Here is a 27,037-nt window from a genome sequence, read left to right as displayed (position 1 = left end):
ACTGCCCCCCCTGCTGGTCTGGTCAACCCCAACTGCCCCCCCTGCTGGTCTGGTCACCCCTCACAGGCCCCTTGCCATCCTGGTCGCCCCACACAGCCTGCTGTTCAGTCATTTGGTCATCCCTCACTAACCCCCCTGCCAGCCTGGTCACCCCACGCAGCCTGCTTGTTCAGTCGTTTGGTTGTCCCTCACTAACCCCCCTGCCGGCCTGGTCGTAGGCAACCATCTTGTGAGTGTCAATTTGCATATTACCTCTTTATTATATAGGATAAACTCTATTCTGTTGTTTTGAAGCACGTTAAGACCAAACTGCTAGAAAAGATCTTCCCGATACAGTTGCCTTGGCAGGATTTTCATACACTTGGTCCCACCTGTAAAGTGACACCAATGGACTAAAGCATTCATGACCAGAAATTTCTATTAAAACAAGTTCCCAAAATGTGATCCATAGGCTCCCAGGGATTCTCCAAGACCCTTTTAGATATCTGCAAGGTCAACTCAATCCTATCTAATAATAGACAAATATGCAAATTGACCATACCTCCGACACACCCACAAGCCATGCCCACCATCCAATCAAAGCGAGCATGCAAATTAACCCAAACCAAGATGGCTACAGCCACAGAGAGCAAGGTTTCCTAGGTAACAGAGGAATCCAAGCTTTCCGCCTGCCCTTGCCAGGCCTAAGCCTCCACTCAAGCTACAAAGTTTCAATTATAGAAGATAAACAAATTCAAACAAATGGTGGCAGAATGGAGCTTGAGAGAGCAGGCCAGGGTTGCCGCCGGCAACAGGGGAAGCAAAGCTTTCCGAACACCCTGGCCGGGCCCACCCGCTTAAGGCAACAAAGTTTCAATTATAACACCAACAGAAATGGCTGCCGGCCTCGGAGGGAGCCCCAGGCTTGGCTCTGCTCCAGGCTACAAAGTTTCAATTGTAGAAGGAAAATAAATTCCAGATACCAGGGCCTCCGCTTGGGTTGCCAGGGAGCATGGCCTGCATGCAAACCACCACAGGCCCCTCGCTCAGGCCGCCCCACGCCCCAAGGGAACCCCCACCTGATCCGGTACGCCCTTCAGGGCAAACCAGCTAGCCCCCACCCCTGTACCAGGCCTCTATCCTATCTAATAAAAGAGTAATATACAGATTGATCATCACTGCAACACACAATATAGCTGCCCCATGTGGTCAAAGATCCTGCCCCCATGTGGACACAAGATGGCCACCACAAGATGGCCAGCAGGAGAGGGCAGTTGGGAGGCACCCGGCCTGCAAGGGAGGGCAGTTGAGAAGGACCAGGCCTGCAAGGGAGGGCAGTTGGAGATGATCAACCCTGCAGGAGAGGGCAGTTAGGGGTGACCAGGCCGGCAGAGGAGGGAAGTTGGGGGCGAACAGGCTGGCAGGAGAGTGGTTAGGGGGTGATCAGGCTGGCAGGCAGAAGCGGTTAGGGGCAATCAGGAAGGCAGGCAGGCAAGCAGTTGGGAGCCAGCAGTCCTGGATTGTGAGAGGGATGTCTGACTGCCCACCAGGATCAGGCCTAAACGGGCAGTCAGACATCCCTTGAGGGGTCCCATATTGGAGAGGGTACAGGCTGGGCTGAGGGACAACCCCCCTCCGTGCACGAATTTCGTGCACCGGGCCTCTAGTTTTTATAATAATACCGAAGCAAGATTTCCTTTTTTCTCACTGTATTAAGTTTGCACTAATGTTGCAAAAGCAATGGCGGGTAAAACTCTGGCATCTTGGCACTTAACAAGAGAGGACACAAAACTGTACTATTACAAAAAGCAAAACTGGACTTGTAGTCATTGCATTCTTCACTGCCCTGCATGGCAAAGAAAAAGAGAGAGAGAGAGAGAAGACAGTGTGATAAAAGAAAAGAAAAAGAGCTAGTCTCACTTAAGAATATCATTGATGAAACAATAAAAATTATGGTTATTATTAAATTTCAACTTTTGAGTACATTACATGTTTTTTGGACAGCTTTTTTTGAGATATAATTAAATACATTAAACTGAACATATTTAAAGTATACAACCTGATGGGTTTTAGCATGTTTTCAACCATAAAACCGTCAGCACAATCAAGAGATTGAACATATCCATTTCTTACCCATGGGTTATTTAAATTGTGTTATTTAGTTTCCAAATAGTTAAGGATTGCCCTGATATCTTTTTGTTATTGATTTCAAATTTATTTCTGTCATGGTCAGGGAACAGACTTGGTATGAATGAATCCTTAAAATTTTTTTGAGAACTGTTTTATAGCTCAGAATATGACCCATCTTGATAAATATTCCTTCTGTACATGAAAAAGATGTGTATTTTTCTGTTAATGGATAGAATGCTTTATAAATGTCAAATCTAGGTATTTAGTAATGTTCCCCAAATCCACCATATAACAACTGATTTTCTGCCTACTTGTTCTATTGGCTACTAAGAAAGTGGTATTAAAATCTCTGACTATAATTGTGGATTTGCCTATTTCTTTTGGTTCTATTAATTTTTATATAATGTATTTCTAAGTCTTCTTATTAAGTGCATAAATGTTTAGGATTATAATTTCCTTTTGACAATTTTACCTCTTTATCATTATGAAGTACTAGTAAACCTCTTTATACTTGGCAATATTCTTTGCTCTGAAATCTACTTTTTTTTTCTCTTCTTAATATAGCCACTCTAACTTTTTTTTTTATTAGCCTTAGCAAGATATATTTTTTCCATCCTTTTTACTTTTAAACTTTTCTTATATACATAGAAAGTAGGCTTCTTGCCTGGCCAGTGTAGCTCAGAGATTCAGCATAGACCTATGATCAAGAAGGTCAACATTTGATTTCGGGTCAGGGTACATGCCCAGCTTGTGGGCTCCATCCCCAGTGTGGGGCATGCAGGAGGCAGCCAATAGATGATCGATGATTCTCTCTCATCATTGATGTTTCTCTCTCTCCCTTCCTCTCTGAAATCAATAAAACTATATTTTTTAAAAAATAAAGATGTTGCTCAAATGTCTTGCTGCTTACTTTGTTTCTGATAAGAAACTGACTGTCATCCTAATCTGTGTTCCTCTGCATGCAATGTGCCTCAGACTGTCTTAAGATTTTTCTCTTTATCACAGTTTTTAAGCAATTTGATTATGATATGCCTTGGTGGGTGTTTTTTGTTTGTTTGTCTGTTTGTTTACATTCTTGTGCTTGGGATTCATAAAGTTGCTTGGATCAGTGGGTTTTAAGTTTTCATCAAATTTGGAAAAATTTTGCCATTATTTCTTCAAATTTCTATTCCCCCCTCCTTCAGGGATTCTAATTATATATAAGCTAGAGGCCCAGTGTATGAAAATTCATGCACTGGAGGGGGTGTCCCTCAGCCCGGCCTGCCCCCTCTCACAGTCCGGGAGCCCTCAGGGGCAGGAGGCAATCCAGCGATCAGGGGAAGGTGACACACGCCATCACACCTCTGCTGCTGCCACTGCCGGCAGCGCAAGCCTCAGCTGGCCCTGGTTACCTGAGCCTCAGGCAGCCCCAGGCGGCTTGGCAGCCAACATCCAAGGCTTGCCTATGTCTCGGGCCAGCCCTGGGCGGCTGAGGGGCTGAGGGGAATCTGGAGGCAGGCGCTCCGGTGGGGATGAGGAGACTGGGCACCACCATCTTGTGGCTGTGGGCGCCTCCATCTTTGAGCGTGGAGCAATTAGCATATTCTCTACTTATTGGCTGTGGGCACTGCCATCTTTGAGGGCGGGGCAATTAGCATATTCCCTCCTTATTGGCTGTGAGCGCCGCCATCTTTGAGGGCAGGGCAGTCAATTAGCATATTCCCTCCTTATTGGCTGTGGGTGCTGCCATCTTTGCGATGGCATGAGGGTCAATTAGCATATTCCCTCTTTATTAGATAGGACTAGAAGCCTGGTGCACAACAGTCGTGCACTGGGGGTGGGGGGTGTCCCCTCAGCCCGGCCTGCACCCTCTTGCAGTCTGGGACCCCTCAGGGGATGTCCAACTCCCTGCGGGCCTAAGCTGGCAGGCAGTCATCCCCCAAGGGGTTCTTAGTGCTGCCATGGAGGTGGGAGAGGCTCCCAACACCGCCGCTGCGCTCGCCAGCTGTGAGCCCGGCTTCTGGCTGAGCAGTGCTCCCTCTGTGGGAGTGCACTGACCACCAGGGGGTAGCTTGTGCTTTGAGCATCTGTCCCCTGGTGGTCAGTGCATGTCATAGTAACCAGTTGTACCACCATTAGGTCGATTTGCATATTTGCCTTTTATTATATAGAACTAGAGGCCCAGTGTATGGATTCGTGCCCCGGTGGGGTCCCTCAGCCTGGCCTGTGCCCTCTCACAAACCGAGACCCCTCGGGGGATGTTGAAGACCCAGTGCATGAATTCGGCCCAATCCCCACAGGCCAGGCCGAGGGAACCTACTGGTGCATGAATCTGTGTACCAGGCCTCTACTATGCATATATAATCTTTGGTTAATCTCTTCCCACCCTCCCCCCTCCCCCTTTCCTCTGAGATTCATCAGTGTGTTCCATGTTTCCATGCCTGTGCATTGAGCATCTGCCCCCTGGTGGTCAGTGCGCATCATAGCTACCAGTTGAACAGTTGGTCGCTTAGGCTTTTATATAAAGTTCTTTGAAGTTTTCTACAGGTCACCAGAGCTCTATTTTTTCTACTTTTTCTTTGTCTATTTTCTTTGTCTAGTTTATATTTTTATGTCTTCAAGTTCACTAGTCATTTCGTTGCAGTGTCTAATCTGTTGTTAATTCCATCCAGTGTACTTTTTGTCCCAGACATTGTTTTGCCTTCTCTAATTGTTTGATTTGGATTTTCTTCATTCCATCTGTGTCTCTTAACATGCTCAACCTTTTCTCTACCTTTGAATATATGGAATATAATTATGACAATTGTTTTACTATTATTACCCAATTTATCATCTGTGCCATTTTTTTTATCTGTTTCTTTTTGTTTTTGAGTGTTTCTTTAATTTTTCTCCTGATTATGGGTTGTATATTCCTACTTCTTTGCATGCTTGGTAATTTTTTTTTATTAGATACCAGATGTTATGAATTTTACTTTTTTGGGTGCTGGGCATACTTGTTATTCCCTTTAATATTCTTGATCTTTGTTCTGAGACACAGTTGAGTGGGAAACAGTTCGATCCTGTGGAGGCTTGTTTCTAAACGTTGTTAGGCTGAACAGAGCAGTCTGTAATCTGGGTGTAATTTGACCCCCAATGAAACAATACTCTGGGTATTCTACTTTTTGCCCCTTGTATTTTGAAACTTCTACTCTGGTGGAAACACAAAATATTCCTGACCCTGTCTGAGCTCTGGGGCTTGTTATGTCTGCTCCTTTTTGGCCATCTATTCCTCCAACTTGCGTAGTTTCTTCATATGCATAGGCAGACCCATCCTCAGCTGAAGTCTTATGAAAATACCTTTACTGCTCTCTGACGCGCTCCCTATATGAAGCTTGTCCTCTCTCCTCCCACATTCTGTCCTTCAAATTATAGCCACTTGACCTTCCCATATTCTCAAGTCTGTCATTTCATCTCACAGAGACCCCCTGGCTTTGTTTGGATTCCTGCCTCCACAGCATTCTGGAAATTCTCTCAATACAGCCATATGGGGCAAGTGTCCAGCTCATGACTTTTGTTTTACTTCTTTCATTGCTCTCCTGTAATGCCTTTTTTCCAATATTTGAATATTATTATTTTTTTTAAGATGGGATGATAAATCCAGCCTGTTACTCTACCTTGACTGGAAGCAGAAGTTGAGAGTACCTCTTAATATTCTTCATGACAACCTGGGAGGTACAAATAAAGTACTTCTGCTACATACTGGACAACTGTTTCAAGGAAAAGCACCTCAATTGTTTGAGATGCATGAAGAGCCATCTGCTTTTTTATATATATATATATATATATTTTTATTGATTTTTTACAGAGAGGAAGGGAGAGGGATAGAGTTAGAAACATCGATGAGAGAGAAACATCAATCAGCTGCCTCCTGCACACCCCCTACTGGGGATGTACCCACAACCAAGGTACATGCCCTTGACTGGAATCAAACCTGGGACCCTTCAGTCCGCAGGCCGACACTCTACCCACTGAGCCAAACTGGTCAGGGTGAGCCATCTGCTTTTTTCATAAAATTCTACTCTGCTTGGAAGAATAATTGTCTTGTAAGCTGTTGTTATTCAGACTTGTGTATTAGGCAGGTATTTGTTTGAAAATGAATAAAGTAATACTTTAAACAAAGATTTTTTTTAAAAAGAAAGAAAATGAATAAAGTGTGCCTACGCCTTCAAGGATAATAACTGACAGTATTTATAGCCAATGATAGAACTTGGATCTTTCAAGTAAAAATGGGAATTTTAGAAAACTTGTATCTGCTACCATAAGCTTGACAGTTTCCTGATAAGTAACAACTTTTCTGACAAAGTCAATTTTAACAAATGTAATTTAAAAAATACTATATAATGAAATGTTCGACATTTGGAATATCTGCAAAACTCAGTGAACCAACATTTTCCAAATGCTCCATGCCCAATCATAGAGAAAAGATCCATTCAAAGTATAAGAGAGACCAATGCATTTTAATGTCGTGGAGTAAAAATTTTTATTTGTATGGTTTCAGATTCCACATTGCAGCTATTTTTTATGACACTGTCATTTGTCGAGCTTTGGTTTAATAACAAAAAAGTTATCCATAATTATCTGAAGAGACTTTAAAATATTCTTTCTTTTTTCTATTACATGTTAGTGTGAGGCCACATTTTCTTCATATACTTCAACCAAAATAACATACTACAGCAGATTGAATGCATAAATAAATCCAATTATTTTCTAATAACTCACTCATTAAATTTTTTTAAATGTTCAAAAATGCCAATCCTCTCACAAAATTCTTTCTGTTTTAGACAATGTAGTAGTTTCATAAGAAAATGTAATCTATAATAATAAAAGCATAATATGCTAATTAGACCAGACATCCTTCCAGGTGTCCTTTTGGACAACCTTCCAAATGAAGCTGTGGTGGGCGGGAGCTGGGGCAGAGGCGGCCACCATGGTAGCAGCGGCCGAGGCAGAGGCCCCTGGCCACCAGGGCAGGTGGGGGCCAAGGCAGAGGCAGCTGCCGCCGTGGCGGGGGCCAAGCCCCTTGCAAGAATTTCGTGCATCGGGCCTCTAGTTTAAATATAATGATATACTGCTTTTGTTATTTTTAAATATATCCATAATCAAACATATGTATAATATCTGGTTTCATTTTCAATACAATAAATATTAATAGACACAATCCACATAAACAAAAGCTATTTGTGGTCCTGAGAGACCAAAACATTTGAAAACTGCTGTGTTAAACTATTTTACCTAGGAGAGAGAATACATGAAGCCAATGGAATCATCTAGAAAGATTTTTGTTTTTGTTTTTAAAAAATGGCTAGGTGCCACCCCTACAGGTTCTGATAAAATTAGGCTGGTGTGTGGTCTGGACATCAGGTTTCTTTAAAATTCCCTAGGTGATTCTAGCAGGACTGAGAACCACTGCATTAATCACATACTCTGAAAAATACATTAGCAAAAACCACATAATAGATTAATGCTGACATTAATAATCATGTTGTGTAGTAGCTATTTTGTCAGGCCCTGAGGGCAATGGTAAAAAAAGCTTGGTAAAGTGGGCCAACCCTAGACTAATTATGGAGGAGGCAATTTAGATTCCAACCTCCCAACTTTCCCCTCACTTTTTGCCTCTGCAGAAACACCTTGTCTTTTTTTGTTTCTTTGTTAATCCTCACCTGTGGATATTTTTTCCATTGCTTTTCAAAGACAGTGAAAGGTTCAAAGACAGTGGAGGGAGAGAGAGAGGGGGGGGGGGGGAGAGAGAGAGAGAGAGAGAGAGAGAGAGAGAGGCAGGGAGGGAGAGAGAAGCATCAGTGTAAGAGAGACACATCAACTGGCTGCCTCCCACATATGCCCCGTATGCCCCCATATGCCCCGGCAAGGAGCAGGAAGCGAACCCACAACCCAAGCACATGCCCTAAACTTGGAATAGAACTTGTGACCCTTCAGTGCTCAGGCCGATGCTCTAACCATCAAGCAATAGTGCCTTTTGTTCCTTTAATAGCCATGGAGAATATAAAGGGGCCCACATTATATCCCTGCCCAAATCCAGCCACCACTGCTTTCAATGGAATGAAAATGTTTGCCAAAAACAAAGTTTGCTTCTGCAATACAGTCAGACTTTTGTTGTTCCCTAGAAATCTCAGGAATCCAGATTTCCTGTAAATCTTCCCAACTCCTTTCACCACAGATCAGAGGTCAAGGTGGCAATAAAACTTAGGGGGAAAAAAACCTCTTTCCCTGGTGTTCTGGCCCTCTCTCTCCCCAGCCCTTTCGGATAGCAGTTCACGCTCCTCTGAAAGCAGGGGAGAATGTGCTTCATAAACCGGGATTCCTTTTCCCAACACTAATCCTGCCCCCAAGCAAAATTCCTTTCATTCTTTTACTGTGTCCTGGTTTTTTAAAACTGATTTTTCTCTGTGGGCTCTGAAAAAGAAAAGGCTTCAAAATCCAAAAAAAAATGAGTTTCACTTCACTCAAAGAGATGAGACTAGAGAGAATCAAAAAAGGAGAACCAAAGAGAAATTTCATCTCCTTACAACTCACTGAAGAGACAGCTCTGATCTATACAACACCGAAACTGACTGCAATGTGAAGTGTCAGTCAATTGATTGTTAGGAAGTGTACATAAATATATAGCGTATTTATCTACATTTATAGATACATTTTAACTTTTTATTCAAAAAATTGTCTATAATAAACTTACTTTGCATCTTATAGGATCACGTAGGTGACAAGGTACCAATTTCTGGACTATATTAATAATATGTGAAAGACAAAAAGCTGTTAGCTCAAGAACTTGTTTCCATTCAAAGTTACTGGCTAAATATTTATGGTGTAAGTCAAAAATATGATCAAGGAGGTTAGGTGTGTCAATACTAAGTTTTTAAAGAACCTCTAATTCTAATAAATGAGGATGATGAGAGATATTATTACACTCATTGTTAATAAGAAAATTGAAGCACAGGAAAGTTAAGTAACCTGCCCAGGGGCACGCAAAGCCAGTTCGACTGCAGCCAGTGCACTTTTACTCTAACCTACAGGTTTTTCCAGTTTCAAAGGAGAACATTTCAGAAGTCAGTAAAATCCAGTGTTAACTATGCTGAGGTGAACTTTTGCTGAATGTAAAACCAGACACCTATGAAATTATTTTATTTCCAAGTTATAAGCAGAATACTCATTTGGTGTTGCTTTCTCTCCTTTAATCAGATATCTAATACCATATTTATTAGAAGGAGGAAAGGGAAAGTTTTCCAAAAGAGTCAATACTAAACTGTAAGTTAATATGATTTAAAGTCACGACTGAGACATTTTGTTGTCTTTTGTTTTGGGGGTCACTTATGAATTTTCCAAGGTATTCTATTCTATTTATCTATGTTTTAATGATATAAAATTGTGAGGTTTTTCTACTGATCAGGCTGCAAACACTGTAATCAGATTTAACTATGAAAGTGCTCTTTTTCTCAATTTTGTTATCTTGATACAGTATTAATTGTGATGGTTAATTAGGCCCTTTCTGACTTTTCATGAAAGGACAATTGTTCCAAGAGTACTTTTCAAGTCATACCAAAAAAATAAAGCTTGTTTTTAAGATTCAGGTGAGGTACAGCACCCTCAAATAAAAGAGAAGGAAGGACTCTAAAATCTCTTTCCACAGGATTCAAAAATAGAATGTTAAAAAAGCAAATAAAAATGACACAAATTCACAGAAAATAGCAAGTCATTTAAAAAACAATTTGACTATGCCACATAGCTATTAATAATAGAAAGTTGCAACACGATATTATAACCCAAATTCTGCCTTAAACCACATATGTTCATATATATATATATCTTTATTTTTGGTTAAAATTAGAATGAATTTATGCTGTTTGTTTTATTTATATATCTGAAAACATTAGCATAGTATTTCAAGCATTTTAGGATTTCTAAAATAGTACAGACTGTGGTCATAAAAAATCCTTTCTGCCCAATGGTTTGTATATACACCATTATCCAAACTATAATAAATTAAATGGACTAATCCACCTTCAATTTTTATATTTGAAAAAGCATTTCAACAGAGCTGAGCATCAGCACCAGGCCAAGAGTGTACCTAAATTTCCCTTAAAAAGAAGCTAAATTACTCAGCATACAATTTTAGTAAGACTAATCCCCTTCTGTCACTGGCCAAACCATGATCTTTTGTGGTTTTTACTCAGTAAATCACATACCTATTATGGGGAACATTAAAGTTTGAATGTAGAGACCTGTAAGAAAGCAAAATATATTAATTTACTTTCATGATGTATCTGTTTAGTTCTCCAAGAAAATCCTTCTAACAGTTTAAGATTAAATATATACTTCAAATTAAGAAGAAACAAAATGGTAATTTTAGAAAAGTGGGCTGGGAGGAAATTTCATAAACAAATGAAGTGCCCATAGATAAACTGTGCATCTTTCTTTCTCTTTCTTTTTTTGTAAGATATATTTTTATTGCTTTCAGAAAGGAAGGGAGAGGGAGAGACAGAAAAATCAATGATAAGAGAGAATCATTGATCAACGCTTCCTGCATGCCCTACACAGGGGATTGAGCCTACTACCCGGGCATGTGCCCCGACCGGGAATTGAACCGTGACCTCCTGGTTCATAGGTCAATGCTCAACCACTGAGCCATGCTGGCCAGGCTAAACTGTGCATCTTCATTCCACATTGAGGCAAAGTGGTCCCCTTCTTTAAATTCTACTCTTAGGTTAAAGAAAATGAACACCAATCAGAAAACAAGCTAATGGCTTATGACATTCAGGACCATACAGGATACAGTATAAATTATTACTCAGGACTTTTAGAAACTGAAAATATGAGAGAAACATGGCATAGTGGTTAGATAACAGCCTAATTATTCACGTCTCTGTGTGCTAATATTTCATGTTTATCAAATTATGCAGCTAGTTACATAATGATGATTTTACAGTGCACACATACATATCTTTAGCATATACTTTCATTTGTAAAAGACTTTGAAAGTATAATCTTCACAAGAGTAGGGAACTGGCAGTATACTACATTTTCAATAAAATATTGAATGTCTGAAAACAAATACATTATGATAACTCAAAGGAGTGCCTACAGAAATATAAAGAATATCTGGCCCATAATAGTAAGTAATAGTACAGCCTAACTCTGCTACCTTCTTTAATTATTGTCCTCTTGCCCTTTGCTTCCATTTTAATGTAGCTAACACCATTAGTTCTCAAATGCCAGTTCCATATTAATACCTGTTCAGGACTCTGTTTTCTCAGTCTGTTACAAAATGAGAAAATTAAGAAAAAAAAGTGTTTTATTAATAAGGTAATTGTATTTAATAAAAAAGCTAATCTTCATTCTTATATTTTTCCTTCATATTTGATGTTACATTTAAAAAATTATATAATGATTTCTAAATTAACTTAATAAATCTTGAGTTTGTTTTTATTGTCTTGCTCAGCTGTTCAATTATGGTAAAATACACATAACATACTAGTAAAATTTATCATCTTAACCATTTTAAGAGTACAGTTCAGTGGCATTTAATATATTCACACTGTTGCACAACCATCACCACCATCCATATTGAGAACTCTTTACCCATTAAATGACGACTCCCCATTCCCTCCTCCTTCCAGCCTTTGGCAACTGCCATTCTACGTTCTGTCTCTCCCTATTTGACTATCTAGGTACCTCATGTAAATGGAATCATACAGTATTTGTCTTTTTGTGACTGGCTTATTTCATTTAGCATGATGTTCTCAAGATTCATTCATGTTGTAGCATATATAAGAACTTCCTTTCTTTTTAAGACTGAATAGTATTCCATTATATGTATACACTACATTTTGCTTATTCACTCGTCTAATGGACACCTTGGTAGCTTATGCTGCTATGAACATGGGTGTACAAATATCTTTTCAAGACCTTGCTTTCAATTCATTGGGATATATACTCAAAAGTATAATTGATGAATCATATGATAATCCTATTTTTAATTTTTGAGGAACAGCTATACTGTTTTTCCACAACAGCTGCACCATTTTACATTCCTATCAACAGTGCATAAAGGTTCCAACTTTCCCACATTCCTGCCAACACTTGATGGGTAGGAGGTAGTATCTCACTGTAGATTTTATTTGCATTTCCCTAATGATTAGTGATTTTGAGCTCTTGCTTTATTTTAATGTTCTTAATTAGCAAAACAAGAAGTTGACAACTCAGTCTCCAATTTTTTTATAAATGTATTCGTCATTGAAATCTGAGAACTACCAGTGTATGCTCTTTATCTTCCTCTCATCTTCCATTTACCTCTCCAATTCATTACAGTTTGCCTTTGGCCCTCAGTCTTCTCCTGACACCTTTTTCACCAGAGTCAACAAATCATTAACTTATTATTGCCAAATAGAATGGACCTTCTTTAGTACTTCCATGATTAGTGAAAAGCACAGAGGCTCTGGAGTCAAACATAGAATCCTACATTCTTCAGCATCACACAACACCAAGGAACGTAATTCCTGCCCCTGGTCTTCCTGCAGGGTAATGTCATCCTTTTCCATAGTTTCATTCTCCACCCTCTGCAATGCCTCCCAGATTTCTAGTATTCAACCATGTCAGCGGAGGACTAAGACTGGGAAAGGCACTTTGCAAGGGATGTAAGGATGAATTAGATATGACCCCTGCTCTCAAGGAGCTTACAGTTTAGGAAGAGAGAGAGTGTGAAGATGTGTCACAGGTGCTATGGAAGAAAGGAATGGTTATTCCCATCAGGCCTGAAGTAGACAGAAAAGGCATCCCAGAAGACCACTTGAACGAAATGAGTCTTTGAAACGTTTTCCAGGTGGAAAGGGGGGAGACAGGTGTTGCATGAACACAAGCACGCTGGGGAACTGCCAGCAGTCCACCACTGCCCGAGGTCCTAGATATATGAAGAATGGGGGTCAGCAATATGAGAAAGCAGGAAGGGGACCATCGGAGGGGGCATGCCGTGCTCTAAAGTTAGCACAGGAAAGACACTGGTTAGCAATGGAAGGATTTGAGGCTCAGGGAATCATAGGACCGATTCCGCATTTTAGAACTATTGTTCTGGTGGCAGAGTGGAGAGTGGGTTAGAGAAGATTCGAGGCAGGGAAATCTCTTAGATCCATGGTCGGCAAACTGCGGCTCGCGAGCCACATGCGGCTCTTGGGCCCCTTGAGTGTGGCTCTTCCACAAAATACCACGGCCTGGGCGAGTCTATGTTGAAGAAGTGGCGTTAGAAGAAGTTTAAGTTTAAAAAATTTGGCTCTCAAAAGAAATTTCAATCGTTGTACTGTTGATGTTTGGCTCTGTTGACGAATGAGTTTGCCGACCACTGTCTTAGATCATTTCAGTAGATCAGGTGAGGCCTGAACTAAGATGGTAATGGTGGTAAAAGAAGAAAGGACATACAACACAGGGAACATGATTGTATGAAATTGGTGGGGTTTAGCCACCAATTAGATTTGGAGAAAAGAGAAAAGGAATTCAGGCTGACTAAGAAGTTTCTGTCTTGGATGACTAAACGGACGGTGGTACTATGCGCTAAGATTGGAAACACGTAGAGGAATAAGAAAAGATGAGTTCAGTTAGGGACACGTTGAATTTATGATCTTTCTGTGGAACATTCAGGTGGTTACAGAAGAGATCAAAGGATACTTTTCCTTTTCCTTTTTTTTTTTTTAGAGAGAGATGGGCAGGAGGTGGGGGCTAGAGATACAGATTTGTAAGATGGAAGTTGCAGCCATATGGAGTAGATGCAGCACATGCCCTGCCAGTATCCCCTCCACACTCATCATTCAGGTGAGGGCTCCTAACTGCAAACACTCGTGACTCTGTTGGGGGCCCTCTGGGTGGGCTGGCCAGCTCAGGGGGTAATGAGGAGTGACTGCTATAGGGCCTGGAATTTCTTTTGGGAGTAATAAAAATATTCTCAAATTAGATGGTGTGATATTGCATAACTTTATAAATGTACTAAAACCCAGTAAATTGCACACGTTTCAAGAGTGGATTTTATGGTTTATAAATTACAGCTCAATTTTTTAAAATTGTGAAAAAGAAAAAAACCCAATGGCTCAGCCTAACTGAACTGCTTAGTTCGCAAATGTGCCCATGTTTTCACATCTATGTGCCTTTGCTCACTGTTCCTTCCAACCAGAATTTTCTTTTTTATTTTCCCCATTCCTCTCCCCATATTTCCAAGTCCTACTCTTTCTTCAAAACCGAGCTAAATTCTCTTTTCCCATGCACTTACTCTTCCCCAGGTCAGGGGACTGTCTTGTACTTCTCTAACATCTGCTAGCTATTTATTTTGCTTCCTGCTTTTTTTTTTTTTTTTACTCTCTTCTCTGTATTAGAGATCTTCACATATCTTCTTTAATGCACTTTAGGTTCCTGAGAACAGCTGTTTTACCTGTAGATCTATTAAGTGCCTTGCGCATGGAGGCCTCTCAAAAAATGATTACTGAATCAATACATCAAGGACTAGAAAGTCTCAAAGGGAATCTAGGAAAAAAGACAAACTAAATTAACATCAATTAGCCTTCAGCTAAACACTTCATCATGATTTAAGGAACTATGAGACAACTTAAAAGCTACAAAGTCTGAATTCTTTCTAGAGATACTGGAGATTTTGAAATGTGAAGTGTATGATCAGAGTACAGATTATAGTAAAATGCTCAGGTCATTCTAGTCTATCTATATTATAAATAAAACCAACATGCCCTGGCCAGGTGGCTCAGTTGGTTGAAGTGTCATCCTGTACATGAAAAGGTTGCTGGCTCCATTCTCAGTCAGGGCACTCACCTAGGTTGCAGGTTTGATCCTCGGTGGTCCCATGTGGCAGGCAGCCGATCAATGTTTCTCTCTCTCCCTCTCTCTCTCTCTCTCTCTTCTCTCTCTCTCTCTCCCCCCCCCCCCTTTCCTCTCTCTCTCCAAAAATCAATAAAAAACATATCATTGGGTGAGGATTAAAAAATAATAATAAAAAATAATATATAACCAAATGGTAAATTATATAAAGCCACCTATAAATGCAAATAAAGAGAGGTGTCGTGGAATTCTCACACACACACATACACAAATCCTTAAGCCTCTATATAGTAGCAGCTTGATTTGTTTAGAAAAGTTGCTTCTAGGAAGAGTAACATCTGTCTCTTTAAGGACCACGAGAGAAAATGGAAGTCACTAGTGAGATGGGACTGGCTGTACACAGCTCCAATGAGGTCCTGGGAATCCTGCGAGAGAGGATATTTGGGGCTGGACTAAGACGTCTGTTGGGAAGTGGAAGGAAGAAAAAGGCAAAGTTAGGTAAGGTCATTCTTAAAAAAAAAAGAAGGTAAACAACTGAATTTACTTTCAATTTTACAGTGAAAGAATGGCAGGACAAGATGAAGTATAAGGTATAACTAGATGGAACGAGAGAGCTACTACTGGATGTGAGACATTTAGCAGCCTCCCATTCCTGAGAATGTTTCAGAAATGTTTTTTGAAAAACATAGCTTCAGAGTAGGACTAGGGTTTATACGATTTTACTTGTCCCATCTTTGATATTCTCCCTCTCCTTCCCTCTCTCCCTCTTCTTCTTCTGTTAATCTTCACCCAAGGATATTTTTCTATTGATTTTTTGAGAGAGAGGGACGAAGGGGAGTGGGGGGGGGAGGACCAACCAGCCCGAGAAACATCTATGTGAGAAAGATATGTCCACTGGTTGCCACCCACCGGGGATTGAGTCCGCAACCCAGGTACATGCCCTTGACCAGGAATCGAACCCGCGACCCTTCGGTCCTCAGGAAACGCTCTAACCACTGAGCCCACCGGCCAGAGCAAAACTCGCATTTCTTAACTTTAAATCCTGGGACAGTCATGAAGATGGATGACTTGGTATAAAAAAGTAGGGGGATCCACTTAAACTTTCTTTTCTTCCTATTCTCAAAAACTGCCCTCTTGACCCCTGCTTGGGGAATGGAAGGATTTGTTGACTGCAGCCCTTCGCTTGTTTCCACACAGTTCAGCGCAGTACTTTGGGGGAAACGTTTTGACACAAGGAGAATCAGGTCGTTTCTGGGACAGCTGCTCGGGCTTTTCTCACACACAGCATCTGTGACGGGACACACAGTGTGTTTTCTTTCCCCTTAGAGGCTCACCCGGGTTCCCACCCCCGCTCCACTCACCAGACATTGCCACCGTGTTTCCCGGCCGGGAGAAGCCGAGGTCCGCGATCCCTGACCGCACTTCCCTTTGATCGCAGGGGCGCGCACTCCAATCTAAAGATGGCCAAGTAGGAAACCCAAAACCCCTGGAAAAGTGGCCACTTCAGTTTCCGCAGCTGTCGGCGGGGGCTCCGGGTGCGTCCGCCTGGGTGCGGGATGCCCGGGTGCTCTTGCCCAGCCGCCCCTGGAGGGCAGGCACCAGGGAGGGACATGTGGGGGAGCCGGGAGGAGAGATCTCAGGGTGGGAACTGCTCTCCGCTCGGCACCCCCGGCCCGTCCCCCGTTCCCGTCGCCACCTCTGGCCTCCCCGCCACCATCGCCTCCGCCCGAGCGGGACCACGAGAGAAAAAGACAGCTCGGCAGCCACGCTGGGCATCCCGGGCAGCGCGTCCCTGCTCCAGACACCGGGGCGCGCCCCGCTCCCCCGCGCTCCCGGAGGCGCCGCGACTTCGGAGGGGGCGGCGCGAGCCCGAGGCACCCAGGGTCCCGCTGCCCCCGCGCGGGGCGAAGACCGTGAGTGCCGCCCACGCGCGGCTACCACCCCGCTCGCGCTCCGCCGGGAAACTACAGCTCCCGGCAGGCCCCGCGCCGGCCGCGCGCCCCCGCCCCTCGCGCCCCCGCCCCCGCCCCGCACGCCCGGGCCCCCCGCCCTCGGGCTTCAGGACGGGACGGGGAGGAGGGAGGAGGGAGGAGGGAGGAGGCGGGAGGAAGGGGCGCCTGCGGCGGGCGGGATCCTGCGAGGCGCGTGAAGCCTCGCTGGCGCCTGGTCCGAGACCCGAGCGCTGGGCGGGCGCGGAGTTTCTCACGGACGGCCGAGCCCTCCTCTGTAAGTAGTCGCCTCAGGGGGCGCGGGACCGACACCGAAAAAGTTAGCGCCGCCGCGGCCGCCGCTTTGTTCTCGGGGCCCGTCGGGCGAGGGCGGCCCCTCCCCCACCCCCCCGCACGCGGCGGCGGCGGCGGCGGCGGCGGCGGCGGCGGGACTGGGACCCCGCGCGGGGCTGGGCGGCGGCCGCGGGCCGGGCGGGAAGTTGGCGGCGCGCGCGGCGGGGGGCGCCGCGGCGATGGGGGCGCCGGCGCGGCCGCCAGACGGGGCCAAGTTCCGGCGAGGGCGCGGAGGCCAACTTGGACTCCGTGGGCGACCACCGCGTCCGGCCCCTCGGTCACGATCGGGTGGCGCTGGGTCCCCAAACCAGCTCCCGACGCCGGAATTTTGGAGGAGCCTTTTCCTTTTCTTTTCATCACTTTGCCGCCTTGTGCCCGTCTCCCAGGGCTGAGTCCATGGTGTCTGGAGAACGTGAGCCCCCCGCCCCCGTTTCCTGACTCTTGTTTTTTAAGTTTGGCAAGTTGCAGCGTGGCTCCGAGTTGTTCTCACCCCCGGGGAGGTTTTTTTTCTTAAGATGAAACGCGGAGGAGTGCAACTGTTGCTTTGAGCCATAAAAACAACCCAAACCGCTCGGTTGCCTGTTGGATATTTTGTTTGAAGTCCTCGCAGTCTGAAGCGTAGGCCCTGCCGACTGCAGGCACGACCAGAAATGGAGTGACAGGCGTGTGTGGGACCTGCAGACTTTCCCATACACACAGATGGATGGCCTGGACGTAACTGTCTCTCGGCCACACCCATCCCCACAGGAAGTAAGACTATCGGTGTCATCTTTGATGAGAAAGGATAAGTTACGCCCTGCGCTACTACGTTGGGCGATCCAGCCTTTGATGAGCTCGCTCTCTCGTCGCAAGTGAAACAAAAACTTTTAAATGCCGTAATTGGTACCTCGAAAAAAAATGGTACGAGTGTATGACTCTTACACGTGCTTAATGCTGACGTTCTTCCTTACATTTTTAGCGACTGGTGTGGCTTCGATCTAACTTACCAACCTCTGATGCAACGAGGGCTGGAAATATCTATGGATTTGCTGCTTAAAGGCATCCATAAAGTAAGCCTACCCAGGTCGAGGCCAGTTTTACTTTATAACGGAACCTTTTCCGACTCCCCCTGTTAGGCTCTGGATTGAGAGCAAGCATGGCAAGTCAGGCAAAAAGAGGTGACACGTTTTGAGAAAAGTATTTAAAACGTGTCACGAAAGCCTTCATGTTACCTGGTTTTGCTTTAGTAGGTAATATGGATGTGGTAAGTCTGTCTGATCAGATGAGCTTGGAATATTTGGCAAGCCAGTTTCCACCCGAGGCTCAATCATTGGTATATAGCATTTAACTTTTTAGGTGATTCAAATTCAGGAATGTTGACTGGTTTATATCTTGAAACTAATTTTTTTAGGCATCCCAGGTAGTGAGTCTTTTAAATATGCAGATTTTACTAGCTTTCAGTTTCATCAGGTGACCTCTTTAAAATAGAAGTTTCTCTCTTACTGGATTGTTTTTCATGTAAACACTGCCGCACTCAAAAAAAAAAAAACCTTATTCAAGTTTTGGGGTGTTAAATTTTAACAATTATATAAGTATTGGAAAAAAACACATATTCATTTAAGTAAATAGTGGTCATTTAAATGCACTTTCTTGAGGGACTCTTTTTATTTTTAAAAGGACATTTAAAGTTGGCGTAAATATTAGTAAATATTATTATATTGGAGTTATTGCTCATTTTTTAAGAGAGACTGCTTTTACAGAACTTGAAATATGGGGAAATTACTTGCTAATACCAGTTTTAATTTGGTTTAATAATAGTCATACTTATGATCCACAATTTTCTGTACTGATAATACTTTGAGTCTCTCCCATTATGTAATTCAAATTGAACTTGTGTGTGTGCCTCTTTGGAGCAATTGTCTCATTAGTGGGAAAAAAATTTTGAGGTAATGTACTTGGGAGATGTTTGAATTTTAATTTCAGTATAGAAAAAAGTTTTCTCCACTCACTTGGTTAGTTTATAGTGGCAGGATGTGAGAAATTGTTCATTGGCTATCAGCCAATCCGATTTCTCAGATACGACTGATGTAAGGATTGGTGATAAAGCCCAACATAGATTCATTCAACATTGCCAAACTGACAGTCTGTAATCTTATTACTGGATAAACATTTCAGTGCCTGATCAGAGGGCAGACCTGGTGAGCTCTCTTTCTATGTTGTCTTTGACAGTGGAAAAACTGAGAGTGAAATACCCCTGCTTCACATAAGCAGAATTTTAGCAGCAACAGTGTAGTCAAATGTGAGCTCTTAGGAGAAAAAGTATATTAATCTAATGTAATAGTTATATTTTTTAAAACAGATAAATAGGTTTAAGGATTGCTACAAACTATTCTTTTAAACAAAAAACCACAAAGTTATTTGAAGTTTTTAATAATACAATATGCAGTTGAAAGCAACATCAGTATTATTAAGCAAAGTCAAGCCTGTATTAAGGCAAAACATGGACATTGACTTCAGGACATTGGTCAGTATTGCTTTAAAAAAGGCCACATGCTTTTTTACATGCTGAAAAAATACACATAACAACAGAAGAATAAAAGACCCCCCCCCCCCCCATTCATCAGCATTCCTGGCACACAAAACTAAATTGAATCAGGAAAACCCATAACTCGTAGAAAGTCATGGTAAATATGCTATTCTGAATAGAAAAAACATTTTACCTTTTCACTTTAACCTTTACTGAGTACAAAAAGAACACTGGCTAAACGAAATAATGAATTTCCTTTTGAAGTATTTGTTTTGTCTTCCTGGAATCCTATTTGCTTCACTCTGCTTCCCTGACTCCTACTTATCCTTAGATCTCAACTTTAATACCACTTCCTTAAAGGCACACCTTGCCTGAGATCCCAGTTAAAATTAGGTCTTCTTAGTATTATACTCTGTTATATCACTTGTTATAATTTGTAATTACCTAGCTATTTATGTGAATGTTTGTGTAATGTATATGGCCCACATCATACTGTAACCTTCAAAAAGAGCAGTAGTCATGTCTGCTTGGTCACTTCAGTGTCTCATAACGGTCGGGCAAATAATGAGTACTCAGTAAGTATTTGTTGAGTGAAAATGCTGCTGTTAGAGCTTCTTCTAATTAGATGCATTGCTAAGAGATAATGTACGAGTAGGTGGGAGGTGAGAAAGAGGGAGAGAAAGGTAGATCAACTTGTAATGTTACCATGAAGTAATCCTCAGTTAAAACCCCCTAAACTCCAGGGCCTTTGTTTTACTTGCCTCTAATAATAGGGTATTTTACCTTTGTATTCCCTTCAACAAAGGTGACAGATTATATGACTTTATTTGAATGGGGTATGTGACAGAAAGCTCCCCAAAAGCAAATTCCAGATGTTTCAAATAAGCGTATTAGAAATGCTTGCCAATTCATAGATGTTAGAAACCAATGTACCTAATTGATGTAAAATTTATGTGTACTATTGTCTCAGTTTTATCATTGAAGCATAAAGACAAAATAAATTAGAGCTTTTAGATTTCTGATATATTTAGTTTTAATATTTTGTACCCTATATCTTGTTGCATCTTACAAAGCAAATCAGAGTTCCATAAAACAAAACAGGGAGAGGAAAAACAGATGGGATGAGTGGGCAGAAGCTAATATGACAGCTCACTTAATTTCTTCTATTTGTGTTCATGCTGAAAGTTTTAAAAATATTTTCATAAGTATAACGTTTACGTAGTTTATTAATAGTTATCAACAATTCTGATAAATTAGATTGTATTACTAAACAGTTACTTTTATTTGACTAGTTTTAACAGGTATAATAAAATGAAAATTTAGTGGAAGACATCTATTAAAATTAAATTATTATTGATATTATAGCAATATCTTGTATTTTGTAATATTTAACCTGCACATTATTCATAGATATTTTTACTACTTTTTAAATGACAGATCAGCTTTTTTAAATTCACACTGGAGTCAGGTATGTTTAAGGAGCTCATTGCCTCACAAGAAAACCTGTTCCATTTTTGTGGTGTTGGAGGTGGGATGAAATAGTAGAAGGAACAAGGGTTTTGGAGTCAGGGAAACACTTTTGTTTGAATCCCAGTCCCAACACTTATTAGCTGTGTAGTTTTGGACAAGCAATAACTCAAGCTCTAATTCCTTTCCTATAAAATAGAATTAAACAAATCTCCCAGAGTTGTTGCAAAGGTTTAATAAAGTATCGTATCTCAATTGCATTATTTAGCATAAAGTAGGAGCTTAGTTAATTCCTTCATCTAAATACTGTGAAAATTGCTAGAATTTACTGAATACTTACTGTGAGCCAAGTACTGTTGTAGGTACTTACTTAGCTCAGTTTTCACAACAACCTATGAGGTAAGTAAGTAGTGCTGTTATTTTCATTTTACTTCTACCCTCTGCAGTGCTGAATAAAACCTACTATTTTTTTAACACCTTTTCAAATATTTGAAGACCATTATTCTGTTTGGTTTTGTTAAGCATATTTTGTCACATGACATTGTTTTCACCATTATCTTATTTTTTAAAAATCAATACAGCTCTAAAAAAATGTGGACTGTAGAAATGAATACACTAGTAAAGTAGGCTGACTGGCAACCAGTATACAGATTGATGCTGATATATTCTCAGTGTCCTGGGGCTTTAAGTTTGCAGTTCTTTTGGTCACCATTATATTAGCAGCTCCTATTAGACTCTTGGGTTTATAACTACTCTTATGAACAGTTTCTAAGAAGCATTTCTCCATTTCTATACTGCACATTTAAGTTTTTGAAACTAAATGCAAAGCTTTACACACATCCTTGTTACATTTCACTTTAATTTTACTTTATTTTCCCCAGATTGTAGAATCTTAGAGTTTTGGAAGCAGTTCCTGGTTCTCTTTGAGAAGTAGTATGTTTTACAAAACTTGGGTCCGAATGCCCTCCCCACCTCTTAATAGCCCTGGTGTGCGAATTGCTTTATCTGCTTTGCTTCAGTTTTCTCACCTGCAGAAATGATGTTTGCCCTGTCAGATTCCAAATGTAGGACCAAGAACAGACTTCCAAGGCCCTTCCTAAAGACTTCTCTCATCTAAGTTAACATAGAGCAGCAAGCTTAACCAAGTCACACTCAGGCAACATATATGCAAAAGTCACTTGGAAAACCATCTTGAATACTGTTTTAACCAGAATACACGATTTTTTTTTCTGGTTTTCCCAATTGTGTGATCTTAGGTGAGTACTCTAATCTCTCTGCCTCTGTTTTCTCAACCATAAAATGGGTTGTTGGAAGGATTATATGAGTTAATACATATAAAGTGCTTAGAAAAGTGTCTTGACAGATAGAGCTCAATAACTGTGAGCGATTATTAGAAATCTAGAAATTATTCTTTTCCAAGATCTAAGTGCAGTTGATTTGACATTATTTGTTCTGTTTGAATTCATGCTGATATCTAGTGATCATATATTCAAAACCATTCTTAGGTATTCAAAAACCATTTCATATATAACCTAGTCTCAGATTTGACTAAGGCTTAATATTAAATTTATTTGTCTGTAATTTCTGAAATCTGCTTCCCACTCTTGCCAGCCCACAAACAAGACTTGATGCAACTCTGACCCATCTCCAGGCCATGATTAGTTCTCTGAGCTCCTTCTCCAAGATTATAGCAGCTTTGTGATTATACTTGTTTATTGCTTTAGCAATATGGAATGGATTGCATCTGGACCTGAAGATTTACACTCACAATAAGTTGTTTTAGTCTCTATTATTCACCAGGCTCAGGTTTCAGTTCTCAATGTTCTTCTGCAACCGTAGTTGAAAAACTGAGAGAAGATAAACAAAATACAAGTTGAGCAATTCAGCCTTCTCTACGTGCTCTCTCAACCTTAACAATATCCTCTCTGAGCAGTGATTCTCTCAGTTCCTTGTTCTCTTTGAAAAATAGTATGTTTTACCAAACTTGGGTCCGAATCCTCTCCTCCTCCCCCCCGCCCCCCCTGCCCACCTCTTAATAGCCATGGTGGGCAAGTTGCTTTATCTGCTTGTGCTTCAGTTTTCTCACCTGCAGAAATTATGTTTACCCTGTAAAATTCCAAAGAGATATTATGAGATAAAGTATGTGAAATATTTATAGGATTTAAGTGCTGTACAATATAAGGTGGGATAATAATCATTTATTTGAATGTAGCTATAAAACCTATTGTTATCTTTAGGCATTTTTTCCCCAAGCTGTTTTTTTGTGTGTGTTTTTTTTTAGTTTTCTCATTCCTGATACTATATCTGTATGGTTTTGCTGTTCTGTTAGTTCATCCTAATTTCTTTAGACCCATTAGCTTCTCTCTAGAGAGTCGTTCTGCAACCACACTGGATGCTTCCCTCTTTTTTATTATTGGAATTGTTTACAGGTATATAAATGGAATTTAGAAAGATCCATCTCTTGTGAGCCATTGGTTTGGTGGGGTCATACCTTCTTTTTATGTTTTGAACTGTCCTTTTAAAAAAGTGTGATACATATGTAATGGTGCCTAGTTGATCTCTTCTTTACTTTTAGAAGTCTTTTATGATGAGATCACTTTCTGTTGAATTCCCCATCATAAGTATGTTTTTCACATTACTTGTTGGCCGTATAACTTGTGTAGTATATCTCCACCAGTTTTCTTAGACTTCTGAAAGAAATCTGTCAACAAAGCAACTCAACAATTATATTTTGTCAGAGTTAGCCTTTTGTTGTTAATCCATACCCGAGGATATTTTTCCATTGCTTTTTAGAGAGAGTAGAAGGGAGGGGGAGAGACAGAGAGAAACATTGATGTGAGAGAGATACATGGATTGGTTGCCTCCTACACGGACCCTGACCAGTGCTAGGGATCCAGCTTGCAACCTAGGTTCACGCCTTTAACCAGAATCAAACCCGGGATCCTTCAGTCTGCAGGCCGACGATCTATCCACTGAGCCAACCCAGCTAGAGTCAGAATTAGGCTCTAATTTAAGAAAGAATACTCTCAATTTGTCTGTCAAAACAATTATATATGTTTTATATGGCTGAGTAGTACATATTTTATTATTTTATTTCTATGACAATATGACTTTTACTTTCCTTTTTTTATCCCTTCTGTTCTTCTGTTTCCTCTGTCATAACTCAGTTGTATATTTGTGGAATAAAAGTATTTGATTTCAAATTTCAGGTATTTGTGAGGAGTGCTGGGTTATTGTTTTATTTATTTATTTATTTATTTAGCAGGAGGCTTTCCCCAAAGTGAAAAATTGGCTCTGATAACTAGAAAAAAATGGCCACCCATTAGGAGTTATTGGTGAATTATAAACATAGAATCAAAAATTCTCATTTAAAGAATTATAGGTATTCTTGCATTTTTAAAATGTCAAATGAGTATAAAATATTAAAAGTTTTTTTAAATTTTCTTCCAGGTTTACTACATCTCAGAAAGAATCAACTTTTCTCGATGGACCCTTTAATCAAATGAAATATACCTGAACTATTTTAAAAAGCTTTGTACTTAATAATGGAAATATTTACCCCCCCTAAAAATGAAAATGAGGTCATTTGAGAAGGTGATTTAAGGTGTGGACATTTGAGAAAGTATTCCATCAAATCAGTGAACCAAAGGATAAGTACTGAATTAATCAATCTGAAACACCTTTTTATAAACAGGGAGGATTTTATCTAGACAGAAAAACTACTTTTATTCAGTATGAATTTTCTGAAATTCAAAGAGAGAGACAAGAGTAAACTTAAAGGAAAATAAATGAAGATGTTTAGAAAGTAAGCAGTCGACTCTTTTTTGATGAGGATAATTCAGTGATGTTAAATCCTTTCCAAATCCCTGGTTGTGGTCCTAAAGCCAAGACTCTTTTTTGATGGGCCTGATATTAAGGGAAGTAGCGACCTTTTGTGCATTTAACTCACAGTTGTAGAACTTGCAGCCATCAGTATGAGTAGCTTAAAAGAGGAAATAAAGAAGTTTTCAACTAAATCTAAAAGTACAGAGATTTTTTTTCCTGCTGAGATTTTAAAAGCTTCTTCATAACCATTGAAAAAGAATTGACAACTATTTTAAAAGATTAAAGAAAGGCAGATGTCTGCAAACAATTCCCCTCCATCAGCCCAGAAGTCTGTATTACCTGCAACTCTTCCTGCTGTGCTTCCAACTCCTTCTTCATGTTCAAGTCCGAAGACAGGACTTTCTGCCCGGCTCTCTAATGGAAGCTTCTCTGCACCGTCACTCACCAACTCCAGAGGCTCAGTGCATACAATTTCATTTCTACTGCAAATTGGCCTTACACGGGAAAGTGTTACCATTGAAGCTCAGGAACTATCTTTATCTGCTGTCAAGGATCTTGTGTGCTCCATTGTTTATCAAAAGGTACTGTGCATGCTGTTTATGTCAGTAGTTTTTCTAAGTAATATTGTTTCTAATGCTTTTCTGTGAATTATATATGCAACAATGAATTATCACATATGGATGAATTAATTGTTTATATCCTAATTCTGAGCATTGTTGGAAGAGTTCAAATAGACTATCTATACTGACCGATAGATAAGCAACTGACTGACCGTCTGACGCACACTGACCACCAGGGGACAGACGCTCAACACAGGAGCTGCCGAGTGACAACTTTGCAGAGTGCCCTCTCACATTCCGGGACCCCTCGGGGGATGTCGGAGAGCCAGTTTCGGCCCGATCCCCACAGGCTAGGCTGAGGGGCTCCACCTGTCAGAGGGACCCCCCCTCACTCTGCAGATACCTTCAAGCCGAGGCCCAGGTGTGGCCGGCCGGGGAGGGACCATGGGAGGTTGACTCCTGGGCATGTCCGGCCCGTTTTGCCCAGTCCCACCCCGCCAGCTACCTTATACTTAATTTCCTTTCAATGTGCACAAATCCATGCACTAGTGAGTCTGTAAAGTCTGAAATTTCAGAGTCTTAACAACTGGAGCCTGTATCTCAACTTTAAAATAGTGCTTATTCAGTTGTCCTTTTAAGAGCAGGAAAGTCAGCATAAAGTCAAGAAAATTTAAGAAATCTCATTTGATTTCATAGAAAACAATAGGTAGAGAGCACAAGGTATCAAGATGTCTTACACAGCTGCAGCTGAGTCCCAGGTCCATTCCTTGGTTTTCCTAGGTGCCTCCTTTTTTATACTCTTTCTTCCTTTAGATCCTGTTTTCATCTAAACTGCCATTTAATATGAGTAGATCATGTTCTTTTTGTCTTTTAAAAACCAAGTACATGAGTTTGAATATGTGACAGAATACATGAAAATTTTAAAGTTGAGGGTGGTTTTGTTTCTCACTCACTGACCCCCTGCCCTATATCATGCCATGTTTTAAGGAACCTTAGCTAAGTGCCTTTAATAATTTTGATTTGATGGATGGCTGGTATGTTCTCTCTATATATAAAAGCCCAACGACCAGAATGGTAGAACAACCAAAATGACCGGTGGCTATGACATGCATTGCAGCAGCCAACCAGCCTGATCCAGATCTCAATCACCCCCCTCTTTCCCCCCTCCTCCCCCCGCCGGTCCTGCCCCCATCAGCTCCCAGTACCCCGATCAGGGGTGGGGCTGGCCAGCCAACCGCCCTCGGCCCCTCCTCCTGGCTGGCTACAGCCCCTTTCCCCCACTGACCCAGCCCAATGGGCCCCCATGGGGCGGGCTGGCTGGACTCCACCCATGCACGAATTCATGCACCAGGCCTCTATTTTTATCATAAAACTATATGTAGATGGGTAGCATAAATTGGTTACACTTTATTTTTAATGAACCAAGCATATGTTTCAACTTTTTTTCAAAT

The 27,037-nt window shown here is 41.3% G+C and overlaps 1 protein-coding gene across 2 annotated transcripts in view; it reads left to right on the top strand.

Moving 5' to 3' along the window:
* The first annotated feature begins 17,058 nt into the window (after window positions 1-17,058).
* The window catches only part of PRKD3 (protein kinase D3), a 61,044-nt gene continuing 51,065 nt past the window's right edge, over window positions 17,059-27,037 (top strand). For both annotated transcript variants that reach the window (XM_054728080.1, XM_054728079.1), the window contains exons 1-2: window positions 17,059-17,172; window positions 24,652-25,607. In XM_054728080.1, coding sequence (XP_054584055.1) covers window positions 25,320-25,607 — 288 coding nt within the window. In that variant the 5' untranslated portion in view covers window positions 17,059-17,172; window positions 24,652-25,319. The remainder of the gene's footprint in view (window positions 17,173-24,651; window positions 25,608-27,037) is intronic.

The sequence above is a fragment of the Eptesicus fuscus genome, chromosome 16, assembly GCF_027574615.1.
Source record: "Eptesicus fuscus isolate TK198812 chromosome 16, DD_ASM_mEF_20220401, whole genome shotgun sequence".
NCBI classification, from domain to species: Eukaryota; Metazoa; Chordata; class Mammalia; order Chiroptera; family Vespertilionidae; genus Eptesicus; species Eptesicus fuscus.
Note: the sequence above shows the minus strand (reverse complement) of the source record. Positions and strands in the feature narration are given on the sequence as shown.